The sequence below is a fragment of the Myotis yumanensis genome, unplaced genomic scaffold, assembly GCF_028538775.1.
Source record: "Myotis yumanensis isolate MYYU_CA2020_CCGP unplaced genomic scaffold, mMyoYum1.0.hap1 SCAF_2, whole genome shotgun sequence".
NCBI lineage: Eukaryota > Metazoa > Chordata > Mammalia > Chiroptera > Vespertilionidae > Myotis > Myotis yumanensis.
In genome coordinates this window covers 136947524-136970618 of record NW_027223753.1, presented here as the reverse complement: position 1 = coordinate 136970618, position 23095 = coordinate 136947524, and the positions used below count along the sequence as shown (strand labels likewise).

The window sequence follows — 23095 nt, the reverse complement described above, 5'->3', positions numbered from 1 at the left end:
AGTTCTATAGCATCCTTCTCCTCCCCTGCCAGAGTGTTTGTCTGCCCTATGCTGTAGAAAAGCCTGCCAAAGCTTATCCAGTGTTAGAAGGTATTCTCTTACTAGTGTCTACCATCCATTAGCTCTACATATTTTCTTTGATTTTTAGAGGGAGAGGAGAGGAGAGAAGATAGAAACATCTCTGAGCGAGTAACATGGATCTCGGGCCCCCTGCACGCCCTCCACTGGGGATTGAGCCTTGAAACTGAAAGGACAGAACAGGACTGATAGCTGTGTTCCGAACTCCCCTTCCAGCAAAAGCCATAGAATGTATCAGTTACTCAGCCTGCCCTTATCTCAGCCAATGGGAATGCAAGGGAAAACAAACTCAAGGCCGAAAGTATGCTGACCACCCCCCTGTCTTTGTGTAACCAGACCCTAACTGCACCCTGCCCTTGCGTCACTAGCCCCCGGCCCTCACTCAACCAACCGGAATTGGCCAAATCAGTGGTCCGAGTGTGCCCCCACCCCCCCACCCCCCCCACCCCCCCACCCCCGACCCCAAGCCCTATAAATTCTTTGTTCTCTTAGGACTCCCGGGCTCTCTCTCGCATCCAGTAATGGAGGCAGAGGGGGACCAAGCTAGCTTGAATAAAAGACTCTATGCTTTTGCATTGGACTCGGAGCTCCCTGGTGGTTCTGTGGGGGGTCTTGAAATCTGGGCATAACAAAACCAGCAACGTGCTGGTGCATAGATCAACACTCAACCATTGAGCCACACTGGTCGGGCACAATATTTTCTTAATGCTGTTGCCCAATAGTTCAGATCTTAATAAACGAAAGATTGAACGTAGAGTTAAGATTGATACATAGTTTGACTAATTACAAATGGAAGCTGTGACTTTCTATTTCGTATCATTTCTTCTACTTTTAGTGTTTTTTCTTTAATGATCAAGATTAGCTTGACAACACTGGGGAGGGATTGTTAGTTATTTTTCTGGTCAAGTGAAAATACTTTAAACATTTTTTTTAATTCATTTTGGAAAAAAATCTTAATATGTGAAAATTATAAGGTTTATTCATGTTCTCCAAATGTTAACCTCTTATAGGACAATTGTCCAGATCAGGAAATTAACATTATTACAATACTTCTATTTATTATATTATCTTATACTGTTGTTCTACAGACCTTATTCAGATTTAACCATTTGCTCCCTTAATGTCTCCCTAGTCAAAGATCCACTTCAGTGTCATATATTGTTTGTCTTCTCTCTTTAGTTCCTTTAATTGGGACACTTCGTATTTGTCTTTCATGACCTTAGACGTTTTGAAAAATCCAGGTCAGTAATTTGTAAAAGATCTATTGGAGTTTACAATTAATAAGTATCTTGTGGGAAATTTCTTGGGACAGTACAAGTATCCTATTTCTCATACTTTTGCCCATTAATTGGTAGGCATTCATACTACCCACCCCCTGAGTTCTTTGCTGAAATGATTGTTAGTGTACTATTTGCCAAATGATGATTTTCTATTTCTTATCATTCTACTTTTAGTAGTTAAAATTCTACTGCAAAGTTGTCTTCCCTTTTTTTATGAGCATTTTATTTATTTTTTTATTTTGTTAATTCTCCCCTGAGTATATTTTTCCATTGATTTTTAGAGAGAATAGAAGGGAGACAGAGAAAAACATCTATTGGTTGCCTCCCAAATGCACCCCAACCAGTGCTGAGGATCGAGCCTGCAGCTGAGGTTTGAGGATCAAACCTGGGACCCTTCAGTCCGCAGGCCGACACTACACACTGAGTCAAACTAGCTAGGGCTCTTCCCTCTTCTTTATTCAGTAATGTTATTGATCATGGGCTCAAGTATTATGTTATTCTGTAGTTTATAACCCATTACTACATTATTTTGTTACTCAAAATGTCCCAGATTTGCCCATGCAAACTCCTTTCATTTATCGCTTGAATTTTTGGCTAAGACCAAGTGTAGTATCTGTTCTTATCAGTTTAATATCTGATATGTCCTCTATCTGAAGACAATACATTAAATAGATTTAAAAAGGAAAAAACTCATTTGACACTCATGTCTTTTTGACACACCCCAACTGTGCTGAGCCAGCTCAGCCAACGGTTCAAAAGCCTGAGTGAGGGCGGTGAAGGATGAAGAAATAACAAAGAGAATAAGCTGGGTCTAGGTCAGCCGTGGGCAAACTACGGCCCACGGGCCGGATCTGGCCTGTTTGAAATGAATAAAACTAAAAAAAAAAAAGACCGTACCCTTTTATGTAATGATGCTTACTTTGAATTTATATTAGTTCACACAAACACTCCATCCATGCTTTTGTTCCGGCCCTCCGGTCCAGTTTAAGAACCCATTGTGGCCCTGGAGTCAAAAAGTTTGCCCACCCCTGGTCTAGGTGGATCTTCCTGTGCCTGGCTGAGGCCACAGAGAGAGATCCAGAGGCAAGCCGAGCCTTTATTTTATAGCCAGAGATAAACAAGGTAGTGGTCACCATAGTTACAGTGTTCTTGTGAGTTTCACTTGTTTTGGCAGCACTTGCTACATCTCCCTCAGCCCATTAGCTGCCCAGGTAAGATCTAGGGAGCATCATAAGGTCAAGCTTAATTATGCTAAGAGGACTGTGTCCTTTAAGCTGGTACTTGTTTGTGGCTTTGCCAACAGGTCAGTCCGAGGCTTAACCCTATAGCCGCACCCTATACCCAATCTTTTAAAAAATACTTTCTTAAATTTTGGTACCAGAAGATACACTGGACTCATTTTCTCTTCAACTTTTTTACCAGAGGAAAGTAGTCAGAAACCAAAATTGGCACTAGATGTATATTAACTCATTGGTACTAAGGTGTTATTGCTTCTAGCCTGCTTAACAGCTAGAGCTAGACATACATATATGCCTGCCATATATATATATATATGTATTTCTAGGTCTATATGTATGTGTACTGTATGTGTGTATCTCCATGAGTTCATAATGATACTTCCTACACCAGACCAACACCACAGTTCATTCTAGTCTTTCTCCTTTCTATATCTCTTATCCAGCAGTAAGAAATCTGACTTTGATTCATATGTTCACTTATTTGCTTAATTTCTAGAATACACATAGTTTTCAGAACTACTAATCAATATATTTTCCTATAAAAAACCGGTGAAGTATTTGCATATTTTTTTTTGTTTGTTTTAGTCTCAATCCATAATCAAAATACTGTTTTACAGCCCTAGTTGGTTTGGCTTAATGGATAGAGCATTGACCTGTGGACTGAAGGGTCCCAGGTTCGATTCTGGTCAAGGGCACATGCCCGAGTTGCAGGCTTGACCCCCAGTGTGCAAGAGGCAGCCAATCAAAGATTCTCATCATTAATGTTTTTCTCTTCCTCCCCCCTCTGAAATCAAGAATATAAAATAAAATTTTTAAAAAATACTGTTTTACAAAGTTATGTTGGTTCTTTTCTCTGCTTCCCCTTTCAGTATGGTTATGTTACTCATTTGTAATGCAGTTAATTTGTATTTCATAAATACTTGCCTATTCCTTAACTTTTTTACATGTAAAACATTAGCATAGTCTATCTTTTCTATCTTATTCTCTTCTGTCTTTCTATCTTGATTACTTATAGCTAATGTGTCTATGGTATCTGGTTTACCCTATTTTTTTTTAAATAAATGAATAGATGGGTGTTTTTTCTTACATGAAATGTAGCATATTACAGTTACTCGTATATGTGTGTTTTACAGTATACCATAGAAATTGCCAGTTCATAGAGATCTTTCTCCAAAAGAAATTTTTAGCAGCTACATAATACTCCATTTTGTGACTCTATGAGTTTATTCAAATACTTGTCTATGTATGGGCATTTAGGCAATTTCCACTATTTTCCAATTACAGTGCTGCAATTGAAAAACATTGTGCATATATATTTTTTTTAAATATTTTATTGATTTTTTACAGAGAGGAAGGGAGAGAGATAGAGAGTTAGAAACATCGATGAGAGAGAAACATCGATCAGCTGCCTCCTGCACATCTCCTACTGGGGATGTGCCTGCAACCCAGGTACATGCCCTTGACCGGAATCGAACCTGGGACCCCTCAGTCCGCAGGCCGATGCTCTATCCACTGAGCCAAACCGGTTTCGGCTATTTTTTTTATATTGTTGGGATGTATCTTCCTTCAGGTAAATTCTCAGGTAGGGCTGCTGGGTCAACATATAAGTGGATATGCACTTGTGTTAGACATTGCCACATTCTCCAAAGGGATAATACCAGTTTGTTTTCCCACTAGGAATGCATGAGCGTGCCTCTTCCCATAGCCTTGCCATCAGAATGTCATCCTCTTTAATTTTTGTCAAATCTGATAGGTTTAAAATCATATTTCAGAGTAGTTTTAATTTGCATTTCTAGCTATGCATGAGGTTGAATATCTTTTCATTCAATGGCCATTTGAATATCTTTATGACCAGTCTATTCATGTTATTTTCATTTTACCATTGGGTTTTTGGTCCTTTCTCAATTTTTAAAAATTCTTTATATATTAAGTATTTTTATATGTGTTATAAGTAGTGCCTCCTAATATCCTTTGGCTTTGATTATAGTATGTTTTTGTGTGAAAGCTTCCATTTTTTACATAGTAAACTTTGTTAATCTTTTATTGCCTTTCGGTTTTATGTGAATACTTAGAAAGCCTTTCTCTATACTGAGGTTAAAGATGAATTCACCTGTTTTTTTCTAGTGCTGTATTGTTTCATTTTTAAATTTAAATACATTTCTGCCGAAACCGGTTTGGCTCAGTGGATGGAGCGTCAGCCTGCGGACTGAAGGGTCCCAGGTTCAATTCCGGTCAAGGGCATGTACCTGGGTTGCGGGCACATCCCCAGAAGGAGATGTGCAGGAGGCAGCTGATCGGTATTTCTCTCTCATCGATGTTTCTAACTCTCTATCTCTCTCCCTTCCTCTCTGTAAAAAATCAATAAAATATATTTTAAAAATAAAATAAAAATAAAATAAAAAATAAATTTAAATACATTCCTGATCCATTTTGGAATATATTCTTGTGCATTTGTGAGATTGGGATCTAATTTTAATTAAGTGACATCTTTCTAATATTAAGGCTAATCGAGAGCAGTCTGCTTTAGCCTCTTTCAGGAGTGTTTTTAAATTTTTCTTATATAGCTTTTGCATATCGCTTAAGTTTATTCCTAAAGTATGCAATATTTTTTGTTACTGTTGGAATGGGATTTTCTCTATCTTGTGTGCTGGTTATCTTAGGATATGAAGACAATTAAGTTCTGTGTGTTAATTCTATATCTTCCTATATTTTAGTTCCTTTATTGTTTGAATTTTATCATTGATTTTTTAAAATATATTTTTATTGATTTCAGAGAGGAAGGGAGAGGGAGAGAGAGAAATATCAATGATGAGGGAAAATCATTGATCGGCTGCCTCCTGCATGCTCCCCACTAGGGATCGAGCCTGCAACTGGGGCATGTGCCCTTGACCAGAATCGAACCCGGAACCCTTTAATCTGCAGGCCAGCGCTCTATCCATTGAATCAAACCAGCTAGGGCTCATTGATTCTTTAAGACTTTCCAGGGTTTACCATTATATCACCTACAACTAAAGATGGTTTTACTTCCTTACCCATTTTTGTGTGCCTGATTCATTTTTCTTGCCTAATTGCATTGCTTAATACCTCTAGTACAATATTGCATAGTAATAGAAATAAGGGCATCCTTGCCTCATTATTCTCAGTGGAAATGTCTCCAATGTTTTGCCATTAAATAAGATGCTACTTTAGGACTGAGGTAAGTATTTTATGTTAAAAATAAATATCCACCAATTCCTATTTTCTGAAGTGGTTTTGTCAGGAAAGGTGTTGAATTTTGTCCAAGGCTTTTTCAGCATTGTATCAACAAAGGAAACCTTTAATAAAAAGAATTGTTAACATGAAACTCTCAGATGTAGTAGAAGTAGCAACTGCAGAAAGAAACTACTACCCTTAGGGCCAGTGGAATAAGTGAACAAAGGATGAAGACTTAACATCTTAGAGAAGGGGACCAGAGGCCGTATTTCGGATCTTTGAAACGTGCAGATGCTGGAAGGAAGAGCAGCATCCTAAGTTGCCCATCACCACAATGAAGACATTTTTGAAACCCCATGATCAGATTTCATGAAGAATCGTATCTCTCGTGATATGTAGCCCTCCACCCCTACAGGAATCCACTGTCAGCAATAATTGTTTTTAGTTTTACTTTTCATTTTACTATCCAAATTTCCTACACTGACCCTACATTACTTTGATAATTGGAGAAATGGGTGAGGAGTAGAGGTATCCCTAATGTGAATTAGGTTAGCTGTTCTGCTAGGGCTTCAGATAGGTGAGCCTTTTCTCAAACTGCCTTGAGCCACATCACAATAGATATCCACTCGTTTTTTGCGCATACTTACACCTGTGTACTTTGTTAATATAATACAAATGTGCTGGTATATTAAATCTTTGTGTTTTTTTCTAAGAGTAAGTACTCTAGGAGCATTTTGTCTACAATATCCATTGACTTCACATGGTTTAATATTTAGGAAAAGTAAAAACTTATATAACATGTAAATATCAAGGATGATCACTATAACTGCTGCAAGAAGTACCTGAATTCGTGTATATCTGTATCACTGACATATCATACTCACATATCCCAAATGAGTTTCACTCAGAATTTAGCGTTGTCTTGATCTCATGCTATCATATAGCTATAATTAGTATTTTATTCCTACTTTTAGAATTCCATAACTAAATCATCATTGATGTGACACTTGAATAAGAATCATTAGAAATGAATTTATCCATGTAACATAACTGAAAAGTTTCTATATAATATACAGGGTGGACCAAAGATTTACAGTTGTTCATATGGAAAATAATACAAGAATAAACTTGTGTACTCAACTAAACCTACTTTTGCCCCATCCTGTATATAGAATATATCATTCATTATACCCTATTGGGAAAAGGTCAACACAAATAACACAAGTAATGCAAAAGTAACATTGAAAGAATGTAAGAATTAATGTTGAAATATTTGCAAATGATTAAAGCAAATTAACTGAAGTTGCAATTGAGAATGAAAAGGTATATGTGTGGGGATATGTGGCATATGGGAACTCTGCTGTTCCACTCAGTTTTGCTATGAACCTAAAACTGCTCTTAAATAAAAACTTCTTTTTAAAAAGTCAGGATGTGAGTAGTGGTTTCACTCAGATTCATAAGTACCTCTCCACCATAAATAGAAGCAGTAATTGTGTGTAAACCCACCCCCAAATATTAACATTATTATTGTAATGCTGTGTGTGGGTATTAAATACCGTACATACCAGCAAATTTCCCCAAACAGGATTTCAGTGTAATTAATGTTCTCAAAGGAAAACATAATGTCACTTTCCCTGCTGATGCTAAACAAGTTTTTCTTCTGTTCTATTTGAATTCTGTAGCATGCATTGTCTATGTCATGCTCCAGGGAAGAAAATCAGGAATCATAAATACGACTCTTACCACAGGTCTTGCTTTCTCTGGTGGTAGTAACAAGAAGCAGCTGCTATACCGTGCCAACTTTTAATATTTTTATTTTTGATTTTAGAGAGAAAGGGATAGAAGCATCAATTTGTTGTTCCACTCATTTATGCACTCATTGGTTGATTCTTCTATGTGCTCTGACCAGGGATTGAACCTTCAACCTTAGTGTATTGGGATGATGCTCTGACCAACAGCTACCGACCAGGGCCCTGTGCTAACTCCTAAAATAAGGGGTACTGGGTAGTGTTACCATGCTGGAATGGATAAAAATTATGATAACAGTCACCTCTTGTCACACACAAAATTATTTTTATTCCTATGGTGGTTTGTTTGCTTCATACAGGGCCATTAGAAAACCAGGGAGCTTCCAGAGTAAGGGCAGTGTCAAATAATCTGGAAGTCATGTGTAAGACAGGAAAATAGGGCAAGTATGGGAGCAAAGAAACCAAGATATTGGTAGTACGCTGCATGCATGAGTTTATATGGTAACTAATTAGCAGGAATGGAATAGAAGTAACAGGAATTCAGTGGCTGAATCAATGATGGAAGAAATAGAAGCATCCTGGATGACTAGGGATTTACTAGTAGACCTAGGTACCTGGAAGAATGGTAGATCCTGAAGAGCCACCCATCCCACCCCCCAAAATTGACAGATATATACAGGGTAACCTTTAAAGTTTAAAAACCTCCAGCCGGAATATAGGTAAGTAGGAGATAGTGATTGAAAGTCCATAGAGCTAGTTTTCAAAGGGAACTAAGATATTTGAAAGAATGGAGTCATCATGAAATCTAATTATGTAATGGTAAGTATCATTGGAATGGGAGTCGATAAACTTTTGCTGCTTTTGTCTGTTTCCACATCTGTGGAATGAGATTGATATGTATCTGAACTTGTGTGGTTTTATAGTTCATGAAGTGTATGCTCATGAAGTAGAATACACTGTACCAAGAACTTTAATGTGATGTCTAAACTAAAATAATAGTTAACGTAACTAAGAAGTTAAAGGAAATGGAATGTTTGAAGAGAAAAGGGAATGCAAGACAAGCAGGACAAAAGCAAACAGTAAAATGACATAAGTAAATATATCTAACTAGAGGCCTAGTGCACAAAAATTTGTGCACTCAGGGGGGTCCCTCAGCCCGGCCTGTGCCCTCTCACAATCTGGGACCCCTCGGGGGATGTCCACCTGCTGGCTTAGGCCCACTCCCTGGGGGATTGGGCCTAAGCTGGCAGTCAGACATTCCTCTGGCAGCCCGGCAGCCATCGGGGGATGTCCACTTGCCAGTGGAGAGCAGGCCTAAGCTGCAGTCGGACATCCTTAGCGCTGCTGAGGAGGTGGAAGAGGCTCCCACCACCACTGCTGTGCTGGCAGCCGTCAGCTTGGCTTGTGGCTTAGCAGAGCTGCCCCTATGGGAGCGCACTGACCACCAGGGAGCAGCTCCTGCATTGAACGTCTGCCCCCTGATGGTTAGTGTGTGTCATAGTGACCAGTCATACCCAGTCGTTCTGCTGTTAGGGTCAATTTGCATATTACCCTTTTACTATATAGGATAGAGGCCGGGTGCACGGGTGGGGGCCAGCTGGTTTGCCCTGAAGGGTGTCCCAGATCAGGATGGGGGTCCCGCTGGGGTGCCTGGACAGCCTGGGTGAGGGGCTGATGGCTGTTTTCAGGCTGGCCAAGCCCCCCAGCGGGGACCCTCACCCCATGAGGGTGTGGCCAGCCTGGGTGAGGGGATGAGGGCTGTTTTCAGGCTGGCCACGGCCAAGGGCTGGAATCAGGTATCTGGGATTTATTTATTTTCTATAATTGAAACTTTGTAGCCTTGAGCAGAGCTCAGTGCTGGCAGGGCAGGTGGGAAGCTTGACTTCCTCCTTTGCCAGGGCAACCCAAGCCTCCTGCTCGCTCCAGCTCTGTGGCCACCACTATCTTAGTTGGGTTAATTTGCATATTTGCTCCTGATTGGCTGGTGGGCATGGCTTGTGGGTGTAGCAGAGGTATGGTCAATTTGCATGTTTCTCTTTTATTAGCTTAGAGGCCCAGTGCACAAAATTTGTGCATGGATAGGGTCCCTAGCGGCTGCAGCTGATGGCCGGGGCCTCCCTTCGCACCCTCGGGGCCCATTGGGGCTGGCAGTGCCTTCACTGCAGCCAGCTGCTAGCACCATGTCGCCCCCTGGTGGTCAGTGCATGTCTAACTCCCAGTGGGTCAAACTCCAGCCAGTGGGGACAATTTGCATATTAGCCTTTTTTTATATAGGACTAGTAGCCCGGTGCACGAAATTCGTGCACTGGGGTGGGGGGGGGAGAGAAGGGGCCCCTCAGTCTGGCCTTCACCCTCTCCAATCTGAGACCCCTCAGGGAATGTCCAACTACCTGTTTGTGCCCACACTTTTAACAGATAACAGCTCCATTGTTGTTCCTTTCTTATGCTTAAAACCATTGGAATTAGTAGGTATTCAAAGTGTGTATACATTTTGGGGGGACACCCTGTATATCTCTAGTCAGTGGTGAAAGAAACCAACAGCGGATTTGGAACCCCCAGACAGGGAACCTTGCTCATTCCCCACATGTCTCCCCACTTCACTTTCCACCTTCGTGGGCAGCAGGAGAATCAATGTTTTCTCTCATTAATTCGGAAAAGCACGTCCTGTCACCCATTGCTCAGCAGGAGTGCGCTAGGCCCCAAGCAAGCAAGGCTCAGTCAGGGCAGCCTTCACTCATGGGTGCTGGCACCCAAAGTGCACATTCCTCCTCTACAGTCGCCCCGACTATCCCACTGTTTCACTGAGAGGACGGAATTCCTCTCTGCCTCTGGGCTCTTGATCTTGAACGCTGACCGAAGGCACCTGAGAGAGGGCCGCCCGCGCCCACCAGGTGTGTCTGTCTGCACCTGCTCCTGCCTCAGCACCTGCATTAACTCCCCAGAGGTGATCTCGTAGCTGCACTGGCCTCTGTGGGAACAGGGCATCACCACTCCGCCCTCTCACTGTCATCTCACAGGCTCCCACTCTCAGCACCCAGAACACCCAGACACTCTCCAAAGGATGTGAGCGCATCAGAGGGGATGTGTGCACATCCTGTGGGGGTGTTAGGCATGCCAGGTTGATGGAAGTGCGGTGGAGAGGCGGGGGGAACTTGTGCACGCCTTGGTTTGCAACTGTTGCAGGCGTGGGAGGGTGACAGTGTGCTGGGGGATGTTCGCACGCCAGGGGAGTATGTGCACACCGGAGGCCTCTGGCTTTGCAGATCCGCAAACCCCCATGGTACGGCCAGGAGGACGTCAGTCTGGCCCGCCACGGTGGCTGTCCCTGCGATCCTGCACCTTCTGGGCCAGGAGGCGGATCTTGCGCAGTCACTCCTGGGTGCTGATGGCTGCCTCCCCGCCGTGAAGGGTCACGGATCCGAGTCCTGGGACCATGCACAGGCTCAAGCACTGACCCCCACCCGGCAGGGTCACAGATTCGGGTCCCGGACTGCAGACAGCCTCCCGTGCTGCCCCCCTGCCCACCAGGTCACCGATCCAGGTCCCGGGACCACGGACAGCCTCAAGCACTGCCCCCCGCCCGCAGGGTCACAAATCCGAGTCCCGGACTGCAAACAGCCTCCCGCAGTGCCCCCCATCTGGCAGGGTTACAGATCTGGGTCCCGGACTGCGGACAGCCTCCCGCGGTGCCCCGCGCCCGGCAGGGTCACAGATCCGGGTCCTGGGACAGTGGACAGCCGCAAGCACTGCCGCCCTGCCCGGCAGGGTCACAGATCCGGGTCCTGGGACCGCGGACAGCCTCAAGCACTGCCCCCACCTGCAAGGACATGGATCCAAGTCCCAGACTTCGGACAGCCTCAAGCACTGCCCCCCACCTGGCAGGATCACAGATCTGAGTCCCAGACCGCAGACAGCCTTGCCTCCTGCCACCTGCCTTCAGTATGCAAATTAGCTGCCATCTTGTTGCTTCAGGGTAGGGGTCCCCACTGGGGTGCCTGGCCAGTCTGGGTAAGGGGCTGAGGGCTGTTTTCAGGCTGGCTGGTGACTGAAGCTCCAAACCTCTTCTATTTTTCTTTTTTTTTATTCTGGCATTTATTTACCTTCTATGGCTGTCACTGGAGCTGAGAGCCGGCTTTCTCTCTGAGGCTCGGCTACTGAAAGCAGGTTTCTGGCCTTTGTTTACCTTCTGTATTTGAAACTTTGTTGTGACTCCAGCTCTGAGATCCTGGCTGACTGAAAACAGGTTACTGGGGTTTTGTTTAGCTTCTATATTTGTAACAATGTTTCAAACTGCAAGCTCAGAGGCCGGCAGCCGCAGGCGGGGAACATTGGAGTCCTCTGTCACTGAAGCAAGCAAGCCTCCTGTTAGCTTTAAGCTGCCTGGCTGCCGGCCGCCATCTTGGCTGGCAGTTAATTTGCATATCTCCCCGATTAGCCAATGGGAAGGGTAGTGGCCGTACGGCTAATTACCATGTTTCTCTTTTATTAGATAGGATTATATTTTTAATTGGACTAAATATCCCTAGGAAAAGACAAAGATTGGCAGCCTGGATAAGAGATACACCTTAAATATAAAAATTTTAAGTTGAGCCCTAGCTGGTTTGGCTCAGTGGATAGAGCGTCAGCCTGTGGACTAAAGGGTCCCAGGTTCGATTCCAATCAAAGGCACATGCCAGAATTTCGGGCTCAGTCCCCAGGGTGTGGTGTGCAGGAGGCAGCCGGATCAATGATTCTCATCATTAATGTTTCTATCTCTCCCCCTCTCTCAGAACAATAAAAAAAATTTTTAAAATTATTTATATACACTGAGTGGCCAGATTATTATGACCACCTGACATTTGTAGGCCTATTAGCTATAATTTCGTGCTGAAGTTGCTAGAGGGCCACACCATTATAAATAGGGAAGCAGGTGGTTTACCACGACAGTAGAAGTGATTTTTTTCTTAAGATATGGGTAAACAATGCAATTTAACAGCCTTTGAACGTGGGATATATTTGAACATGAGTGGCCAGATTATTATGACCACCCCATCAGTACTTCGTTGGGCCACCTTTTGCCTTCAATACTGCGGCGATTCTTCTTGGCATTGACTCCACGAGATGTTGAAAGGTGATGCGAGGAATCTGACACCATGCCTGATGAATAGCACTGTCCAGTTCTGTGAGATTTGATGCTTGTGGAACCAGCTGCCTGATGGCTCTTTTAACTTTGTCCCACAAATGCTCAATTGGATTGAGATCTGGTGATTGGGGGGGCCGCCTAAGCAAGGTAAAGTCTCCCTCATGTTCTTGAAATCACTCCTGCACAATATGAGCACCTGGCATGGCACACTGTCTTGTTGGAAGAAGCCATCTCCATTGGGACATGCCATCAACATGATAGGATGAATTTGATCAGCAACGATACTTAGGTATGTTGTGCTATTCAGACGTTGTTCCACACGAATTAAAGGGCCCAAATCATGCCAGGAAAACATGCCCCAAACCATAACACTGCCCCCACCAACTTGAAGGGTTGTACTCATGCATGTGGGGTGCATGCTTTCATGCTGTTTCCTCCAAATTCTCACTCTGCCATCTGCATGATGCAACTGGAAATGTGATTCATCGGACCACATGACTTTTTTCCAATGCTGGACTGTCCAGTCCTTGTATTCCTGTGCAAATTGGAGACGTTTTATCTTGGTAACTGCAGACAGCAAAGGTGTTCGAACAGGCCTTTGGCTTCCATATCCCATATGATGCAGTGTACGGCTAATTTGCCTAAAAACGTCAGGTGGTCATAATAATCTGGCCACTCAGTACATATATATCCCACGTTCAACGACTGTTAAATCGCGTTGTTTACCCATATCTTCAGAAAAAAATCACAACCTGTTTCCCTATTTATAATGGTCTGGCCCTCTAGCAACTTCAGCATGAAATTATAGCTAATTTGCCTTCAAACGTCAGGTGGTCCTAATAATCTGGCCACTCAGTGTATATATCCTATCTAATAATAACAGCCCCTCATCCAGGCTGGCCAGGCACCCCAGTGGTGACCCCTATCCTAAAGGGGGTGCGGGCAGCCTGATAACAGCCATCAACCCCTCATCCAGGCTGGCCAGGCACCTCTGTGGGGACCCCCACCCTAAAGGGGGTGTGGGCAGCCTGAAAACAGCCATCAGCCCCTCATCCAGGCTGGCCAGGCACCTCAGTGGGGATCCCCACCCTAAAGGGGGTGTGGGCAGCCTGAAAATAGCCATCAGCCCCTCATCCAGGCTGGCCAGGCACCCCAGTGGGGACCCCCACACTGAAGGGGGTGCGGGCAGCCTGAAAACAGCCATCAGCCCCTCATCAGGCAGCCTGAAAACAGCCATCAGCCCCTCATCCAGGATGGCCAGGCACCCAGTGGGGACCCCCACCCTGAAGGGGGTGCGGGCAGCCTGAAAACAGCCATCAGCCCCTCACCTGTGACTTCCTGGTTCATTGGTCGAAGCTCAACCATTGAGAGCCATACTGGCTGGGCTGCAATTGGACATTTTAGATAGTATATCATAGCAACAATGGGTACTGGTCCCCTGCCCCTTCCTTTCCCAAGGCCAGGTTATTGTTATTTGCTTGTTTGGCAACAAGCTGAATTATTTCAGTGAAGTCTATTTCCCCTTCTACTGTCTAAGCCTCGGATGTTTCCCACAGAGTGGTGCAGCTGTAAGTATGCTTAGTTACCCTGGGATGACAATGATTTTAAAAAATATATATATATTTTATTGATTTTTTATAGAGAGGAAGGGAGAGAGAGAGCTAGAAACATCGATGAGAGAGAAACATCAATCAGCTGCCTCCTGCACACCTCCTACTGGGGATGTGCCCACAACCAAGGTACTTGTCCCTGACTGGAATCGAACCGGGGACCCTTCAGTCTGCAGGCCGACGCTCCATCCACTGAGCCAAACCGGTTACGGCGACTATGATTTTGATAGTGCTTTCTTCCTCTCTTTCCATGATCGCACCCAGCTACTAAACACCACTAATTGCTGGCTAATTGCTAAATTATTTTGAATAACACCCTGGGATTAGATTATTAGGACAATAAGTTACAAACTAGTCAATATAATCACATTGTGGTTCCTTTGAAAAAATAATGTCTGCCCAGCTGGCATGGCTCAGTGGTTGAGCATCGAGCTATGAACCAAGAGGTTATGGTTTGATTCCCAGTCAGGGCACATTCCCGGGTTGTGGGCTCAATCCCCAGTAGGGGGCATTCGAGGCAATCAATGGTTCTCGCTCATCATTGATGTTTCTCTCTTCCTCTCTGAAATCAACAAAAAAAAATATTTTTTAATAATAATTTCTGAGATCAATATGTGTTCTGATTCCAGGAGGGCTCCTCCCATCTGTTTCATTTCCTAGTCCAGTCCTACACACTAGCAGGCCTTCAGCTTATCATGTATCTTGAATCTCCTCCCAATTGGCTCTCACCTTAACCTCCACTGAGCTTGAGAGTGCCCCTTAGGCTTCCATGTCTTCAGACTCCATTGCAAATAGTCAGTCTTTGGGAAGAGATTAGGAGCTCTCTGTTTTACAGTCTGCTCCTCTCTCCTGGCAGTCTCTGAGCCAGGGTTCTGAATCTGGAGGTGGGGACATTGGCAAGTTTCTGAGTGACACGCTACTCTGCAAACCGAACATTTGGTGAAAGGGATGGCAGCAGCCTGAGGTCCTCTCAGCTTGGAACCACCTCCTCATGGACAGACACAAAGGTAGTCAAGGCCTCAGTCTTCTCGGCTCACTTTGCCCAAATCAGAACCTCTGTTGGACAAGTGGGGGTTGGAGGGCAGAAGGGTGTTCCCTTTCAACTGCCCTTACCCAGGCCTTACCTCAGAGCAGAAGCTTCTGTCCCTTCAGGGTGAGCCACCCACTGGTTCACCAACCAGGAAACTCTGAGCCTCTTAAGTTTTTGTTGAGGTTTCCTTTCATGAGCATGACTGATCGGATTAATGCATTAGTGATCACACTGATTGAACTCGATCTCCAGCCTCCCTCCCCTCTCCTGGAGGCTGGGGGCAGTGGTTGCCTAAGTTCAAACCTCTTATTCACATGGTTGGTTTTTTGGCAATAAGCCCCCCACCCTGAAGCTCTCTACCCCACCGTGTGCAGCTGATTTTCACTCTGTGATTGGAAAAAAGACAAGGAGGCCACTATTACGTCTTTTTAACATTGTACTAGACAACCAATACAGAGCAATAAGGCAAGCGAGAATTGAAATAGGAGAAATACAACTTCATTATTTGCAGATGACATAATTAGGTATGTAGACAATCCAAATTAAATTAATAAGGGAATTTTGCAAAGTTGTTGATGGGTCTTATTTTCAATCATAGAAAAAATTTAAATATTTCACCATTTAGAATGCTTTTTTTAAAAAAAATTCTCACCTAGGAATATTTTTCCATTGATTTCTAAAGAGTGGAAGAGAGAGGGAAAGACAGAAACAGATGTGAGAGAGACACATTGATTGGTTGACTCCTGCATGTGCCCTGACCAAGGGGAAGCCTGCAACTGTGGTATGTGCCCTTGACCGAAATTGAACCTGGAACCTTTTGGTCCACAGGCCGATGCTCTACATTGAGCCAAACTGGCTAACACAGTTAATTCATTTCTATTGACAATACATACACATCAGTGACAGCAATGATACAAACTGCTTAGTAGTAGCAGTAGTAACCAATTATTTTTAAAAATGTATTTTTATTGATTTGAGAGAGGAAGGGATAGAAACATCGATGAGAAACAACCATTGATTGGCTGCCTCCTGAACGATGCCCCCTATTGGGGATCGAGCCCACAACACAGGCATGTGCCCTTGACCAGAATCAAACCTGGGACCCTTTAGTCCACAGGCCAACGCTCTATCCACTGATCCAAACCAGCTAGGACAGTAACAAGCAAATTTAACCAGGGGATACCCACACAGTTTGGGGAAAGTCATCTGACAACAAAGCATTTCTAAAAAGAAATCCTTATAAATATAGAAGTTCCCTAAATGATAATATAAACTGTATTTTTGGAAATTTAACATTGGTTTCTACATGCAATTTATGTAATTCTACACATTTGAATTATCCAAAGTTGACAATCACAATAAATTTTGTGATTAGATTATGTTTAAGAGCAAGAAGTTTTAGTATTATGTGTTCCCCAAATGGTTCTTTTTTAATGTGTTCAATTCCTCTTCCCTTTAAAAAATAGATTAACTTGGTAACAGATAAAATAACAGCAACTGATTTATGAATTGAAAATAGTGACCAGCTCAACTCCAAAGCTTATGCTTTTAAACAAGATTCAACATCTTTTATTTACATGTTTATGACATACATCAATGGCCATATACAATTAACTAAATCTAATAACAATGGTGGGAATGAAACATAAAAGACACAATTTCAAATTTTAGTCAGGTTGAAATACATTTTCACTAACCAAAAGATACAATAAACAAACAGCCATAATAAGAGTTATAGATTGTGTGTCAATTCACTTAAAACTGAAAGTCAGCCACACAACTATTAAAATAATGGGAAATTTGCGAATACAAATATTACATATGCAAGTATAATGCATGCATGGCATCACATTAATTCTTTATCTATGAAGCCATTTTTAAAGTGAACTGGATAAGTATCTTAATATATGTACATCAAGGCACATTATTTTCCTGTGCTTTAGGAATGATTTACATATGATTTGCTTATAATCTTAATTTATACCTTATATTAGCTTTTAATACTTAAATGTTTGATTTTAACAATTATAGCTTGAGTGGTAGTTTCCCAGAGGAGAGAAATGGTTATTTTGAAAATCAGAAAATAAAAAAATAAGATAGCTTAAGGTGGGAATTTAAAAATCAAAAACACAAATTAATTTAAATCTCAGGTAACTTTTTATAATAATATACTTTCAAAAATTTGGTGGACCATAATTACTTTAAGTAGTATACTATAATGAGAACGGAATTGAAGACTTTTCAATATTCTGAAGTTATTGTACAATTAATTATATATCAACAGGACCACCATAGATGCCCACATTGTAATCCTATTTCTAAATTGCAGTTTTTCAACAAAATTGAACAATTAAACATGATACAAAAAAAAAAAAAAAAAAAAAAAGGGGAGGGGAAGAAAACAACAAACAAAAGAGAACATGATACAAAAGCTGCAAACAAACCAAACCTAGTTTTAACTTGTTCATTTTTCAGCAAAAGAATTAGTTTTTTCCACACCCCACCCCCGCCCATGTATTGTTATCCAGGAGAAATGTTTTTATCAACAGAGCTTAATAACAGTATTCTTTGTTTTATGGTCTTTTACTTGCCTTGAAGAGAGAGTATAGTAAGGCTTTAATAGGCATTTCATGCATTTTAATGGCATATTTAAAATTAGCTATTCATTTAAAGGTGCCCCATATAGATAAGTATACTGTGCAAACTTGATTACAATATGTAACTCATTAAGTGCTTTAAATAAAATAAAGAATCCCTGACTTATAAGGGCTTAAAATAAATAGTAAATCAAGAATCACAGATTTGAAGCATTTAAAAAATGTAATATACCTATTCATCTGACTAAAATGCTTTATATTAGAATTTTAAATCTATAAAAAGGCAAATGAAATCACAAGTCTTCTATATTTTGAGAACAAAAGAGAAGAAAAGCTTACTGGTGCAGCCTTTTAAACTCAAAGTATATAATAATGTCAAAATGCAAATGAAACTGTACAGTTTTTCATTAACTATAATCCTTTACACACATTAATTCATAAAAAGTATACCATGATAAACCACTGCCATCAAACAGATATTTTCAGTTTCTTTACAGTAAATGGACTTTAGCTGGACAAACCAATCAGAAATGTTAAAACATCATCAAACAGCCCAGAATCTTCACATACAAAGTCTAGGTAGAGAGTCACATAGTATTGTAAACAAATGTTCTGAGTTCAGTATACATGAGATGTCACTTTTTAAAATTTCCATTACTATATTCCTTCTGCTTCTGAAATATGTGCCACCTCTACTTCAACAGTTTGAATAGCTTCTGCAACTTCAGATAACTTCTGTCCTTGCTGTTGTGCCAACACATAATTAACCACCTGCATAATACTTTGGTCAGAGAGTGTAGATACAGATGGATACTCTTCAGTAGCTGCAACAGCTTCAAGAGCTTCCACAGTTTCTCCTGTCACTACCACAGTCTCAAGTTCTTGAGGATCGCTGCTTTCCTGTTCATGAATGTCTGCTGTTACGATGCTAACAGCATGCTCCACTTGAGTTCCTTGGTTATGAAACTGAAGGGTATCTTTTTCCAGCATAATTTTGCAAGGCACATAATCTCTGTGGAATTTAGTCATATGTTTTCGAAGTGTCCGAGCATCTATGTAGGCTTCGCTGCACACAGGGCAAACATAGGGCCGTTCACCAGTATGTGTTCTGACATGGCGTTTTAGAGATCGGGCATCAGCCCAAGCTACTCCACATGTTAAGCACTCAAATGGCTTAACTCCTATTTAAAAAAAAGAGAAGAGATGAGTGTGTGTGGTGAAGTGTGCAAGTACCAAAATATATTAAAGTTGCCCGATAAATAATGCTTTTATTAAAATACAGTAGTCCATAAGTCTTTCTATCTTAACTATGGCAATATTTAAAAAAATATATTTTATTGATATTTTACAGAGAGGAAGGGAGAGGGATAGAGAGCTAGAAACATCAATGAGAGAAACATCGATCAGCTGCCTCCTGCACACTCCCTACTGGGGATGTGCCCGCAACCAAGGTACATGCCCTTGACCGGAATCGAACCTGGGACCCTTGAGTCTGCAGGCTGATGCTCTATCCACTTAGCCAAACCGGTTAGGGTGGCAATTTTTAATTTAGGACCTAATGGTTTACCTTAGAATAAACGAGATTCTGTAAAATAATCTAAGAAGTGCACATGGATAGAAGTTACTGAGAGGCAATTCTGAGTTTCTGTGCAAGGTCTCACTTGACCTTCACAGCAATGCTATAATCCTAGAATAAGAAAACAGAGGCATGGCTCAGTGGTTGAGCATCGACCTATGAACCAGGAGGGGACATGCCCGGGTTGTGGGTGCAGGAGGCAGCCAATCAATGATTTTCTCTCACCATTGATGCTTCTATATTTAAAAAAAGAAAAGAGCCCTAACTGGTTTGGCTCAGCGGATAGAGCATCGGCCTGCGGACTCAACGGTCCCAGGTTCGATTCCGGTCAAGGGCAAGTACCTTGGTTGCGGGCACATACCCAGTGGGGAGTGTGCAGGAGGCAGCTGATCGATGTTTCTAACTCTCTATCCCTCTCCCTTCCTCTCTGTAAAAAATCAATAAAATAGCCCTGGCTGGCTTGGCTCAGTGGATAGAGCGTCGGCCTGCGGACTGGGGGGTCCCGGGTTCGATTCCAGCCAAGGGCGTATGCCTGGGTTGCGGGCTCGTTCCCCGGTGAGGGGTGTGCAGGGGGCAGCCAATCAATGATACTCTCTCATCATTGATGTTTCTATCTCTCTCTCCTTCTCCCTTCCTCTCTGAAGTCAATAAAGAAATATATTTTTTAAAAAAATCAATAAAATAGGGGAACCAAGATGGCGGCGTAGGGAGCGGACCTGTGTGTGCTGCTCTCCCACAGCATCATTGAAACTATCAACTATGAAGTAAACAACCGCCACTCAGAACCATGGGGAAGATGGCCCAGTGGGAGATCTACAACTGGAGGAAAAGAAAGAAGCGCAGTGAGACTGAGTGGGAGCTACGGAGGCACCAAAACCAGAGGTACGACGCAGTCACACGCCACGCGGGCTGCAAATGGATTCTCGGTTTTTTACGAACCCTCGAATCCTCTGGGCTCGCTCGGGGCGGGTCTCTGAGGCCCCAGATCCCACAGGGAGAGGCGGCCACGGCCTTGCAGTGGTCGGAGAGCGAGGGAAGCTCTGATACGCGGCTGCTCGCCGGCACCGAGGGACAAGAAATCCTGGTGTCCCGGGGAGGCGAGGGGCGCGGAGACGCCGCCATCGCTATTTCATCCATGCTGGTGACTCCCTGTGACCCCGCCCTACCCTCAGGGCTGTGCCAGAGGCACAAGAGGGAATGACTGTGCTTTTACAAACTCTCAAATCCACTGAGCTGGTTCGGGCGGGTCTCTGAGGCCCCAGGCCACAAGGCGAGAGACGGCACGGCCTTCCAGCGGTCAGGAAGCGAGGGAGGCTCTGGCGCTCGGCTGCTCGCCGGCACTGGGGGACGCAAAGTCCTGGTGTCCTGGATAGGCAAGGGGCCACTGAGTCTCCGCCCCGGCGACTCCCTGTGATCCCGCCCTACGCAATTTACATTCCCATCTGGGCTGTGCCAGACCCACAAGTAGAAGCGCCTTTTCTTCGGCAAACTTTCAAATCCACTGAGCTGGTTCAGGCGGGATCATGAAGCACCAGACCCTACGGGGAGAGGCAGCACGGCCTTGCAGCCATCAGAAAGCGAGGGAGACTCTGTTGCACAGCTGCTCGCCGGCACTGGGGGACACAAAGCCCTGGCAGAGAGTCAAGGGGCCACGGAGACTCAGCCAGTGCTATTTGCTCCGCCATGGCGACTCCCTGAGTCTCAGCCTTAATCAATTTACATCCCCATCCAAGCTGTGCCAGGTGCACAAAAAGACCCACCTGCGCTTTTGCAGCCTATCCCAACAAATTGCAGACTTCAACTGCTCGCAGCCATGAGAGACACACTCAAGAAGCAGCCCCAGGAGAACCAGGATGGCGGCATAAGGAAGAGACCTGTGCGTGCTACCTCGCACAACAACATCGAAACTACCAAATATCAGACAAACACCTATCATACAGAACCATGGGAAACTTGGCCCAGTGGAAGCTCTACAACTGGAAGGAGAGAAAGAACATTGAGACTGAGTAGGATGTGACACCAAGTACAGAGCCCAACCCAACAAACTGCAGATTTCAACTCCTTGCATAGAAAGAAGCGCATAGAGACTGAGTAGGATGTGCTGAAGCACCAAGTACAGAGCCCATCCCAGCAGGCTGCAGATTTCAGCTCCTTGCATCTGGGAGGGACGCAATCGGGGGGCAGAGTCGGGTCCGGGGCCGGCCAGGGCTGGGCCTGATTCGTCCGGCACTGTGGAACTGCTGTACCAGCAAGCGCACAAACATGCCCACTGGTCCCAGTCTCTGGTGGGGCGCTGCGGGACAGCAGACAGGCAGTCTGTGCACTTGGTGGAGGGCAGGAGCGCTGGATGTGCAACCACCAGGAATGCCTGGAGATTTTGTCGAGTGGGGAGCCGCCGGCAGGGGACAGAGGGCCAAACTTCCTGTTTCCCCGGTAAGGCTGGGATGGCCCCCGTGAGGTTGAAACGGTCCCGGTGTGGTAGGGACGACCCCGGTCAGGTCGAAACGGCCCCGGTGTGGTAGGGACGACCCCGGCGAGGTTGAAACAGCCCCCGTGAGGTAGGGATGACCCCAGTCAGGTCGAAACAGCCCCGGTGTGGTAGGGACAACCCCGGTGAGGTTGAAACGGCCCCCGTGAGGTAGGGACGACCCCAGTCAGGTCGAAACGGCCCCGGTGTGGTAGGGACGACCCCGGTGAGGTTGAAACAGCCCCCGTGAGGTAGGGACGACCCCAGTCAGGTCGAAACGGCCCCGGTGTGGTAGGGACGACCCCGGTGAGGTTGAAACAGCCCCCGTGAGGTAGGGACGACCCCAGTCAGGTCAAAACGGCCCTGGCGTGGTAGGGACAACCCCGGTCAGGTTGAAACGGCCCCCGTGAGGTAGGGACGACCCCGGTGAGGTTGAAACGGCCCCCGTGAGGTAGGGACGACCCCAGTCAGGTCGAAACGGCCCCGGCGTGGTAGGGACAACCCCGGTCAGGTTGAAACGGCCCCGGTGTGGTAGGGACGACCCCGGTGAGGTTGAAACAGCCCCCGTGAGGTCGGGACGACCCCAGTCAGGTCGAAACGGCCCCGGTGTGGTAGGGACGACCCCGGTGAGGTTGAAACAGCCCCCGTGAGGTAGGGACGACCCCAGTCAGGTCGAAACGGCCCCGGCGTGGTAGGGACAACCCCGGTCAGGTCAAAACGGCCCCCGTGAGGTAGGGACGACCCCGGTGAGGTTGAAACGGCCCCCGTGAGGTAGGGACGACCCCAGTCAGGTCGAAACGGCCCCGGTGTGGTAGGGACGACCCCGGTGAGGTTGAAACAGCCCCCGTGAGGTAGGGACGACCCCGGTGAGGTCGAAACGGCCCCGGTGTGGTAGGGACAACTCCGGTCAGGTTGAAACAGCCCCGGTGTGGTAGGGACAACCCCGATGAGGTTGAAACGGCCCCCGTGAGGTAGGGACGACCCCAGTCAGGTCGAAACGGCCCCGGCGTGGTAGGGACAACCCCGGTCAGGTTGAAACGGCCCCCGTGAGGTAGGGACGACCCCGGTGAGGTTGAAACAGCCCCCGTGAGGTAGGGACGACCCCAGTCAGGTCGAAACGGCCCCGGCGTGGTAGGGACAACCCCGGTCAGGTTGAA

The 23095-nt window shown here is 44.8% G+C and overlaps 1 protein-coding gene and 1 pseudogene across 1 annotated transcript in view; one reads left to right on the top strand and one right to left on the bottom strand.

Moving 5' to 3' along the window:
• The first annotated feature begins 1935 nt into the window (after positions 1-1935).
• On the top strand, positions 1936-2053 carry LOC139004749 (U2 spliceosomal RNA; annotated as a pseudogene).
• Positions 2054-17663: 15610 nt separating this feature from the next.
• Positions 17664-23095, bottom strand: part of ZBTB11 (zinc finger and BTB domain containing 11) — a 35199-nt gene continuing 29767 nt past the window's right edge. The window contains exon 11 of the mRNA XM_070406056.1: positions 17664-19076. Coding sequence (XP_070262157.1) covers positions 18553-19076 — 524 coding nt within the window. The 3' untranslated portion in view covers positions 17664-18552. The remainder of the gene's footprint in view (positions 19077-23095) is intronic.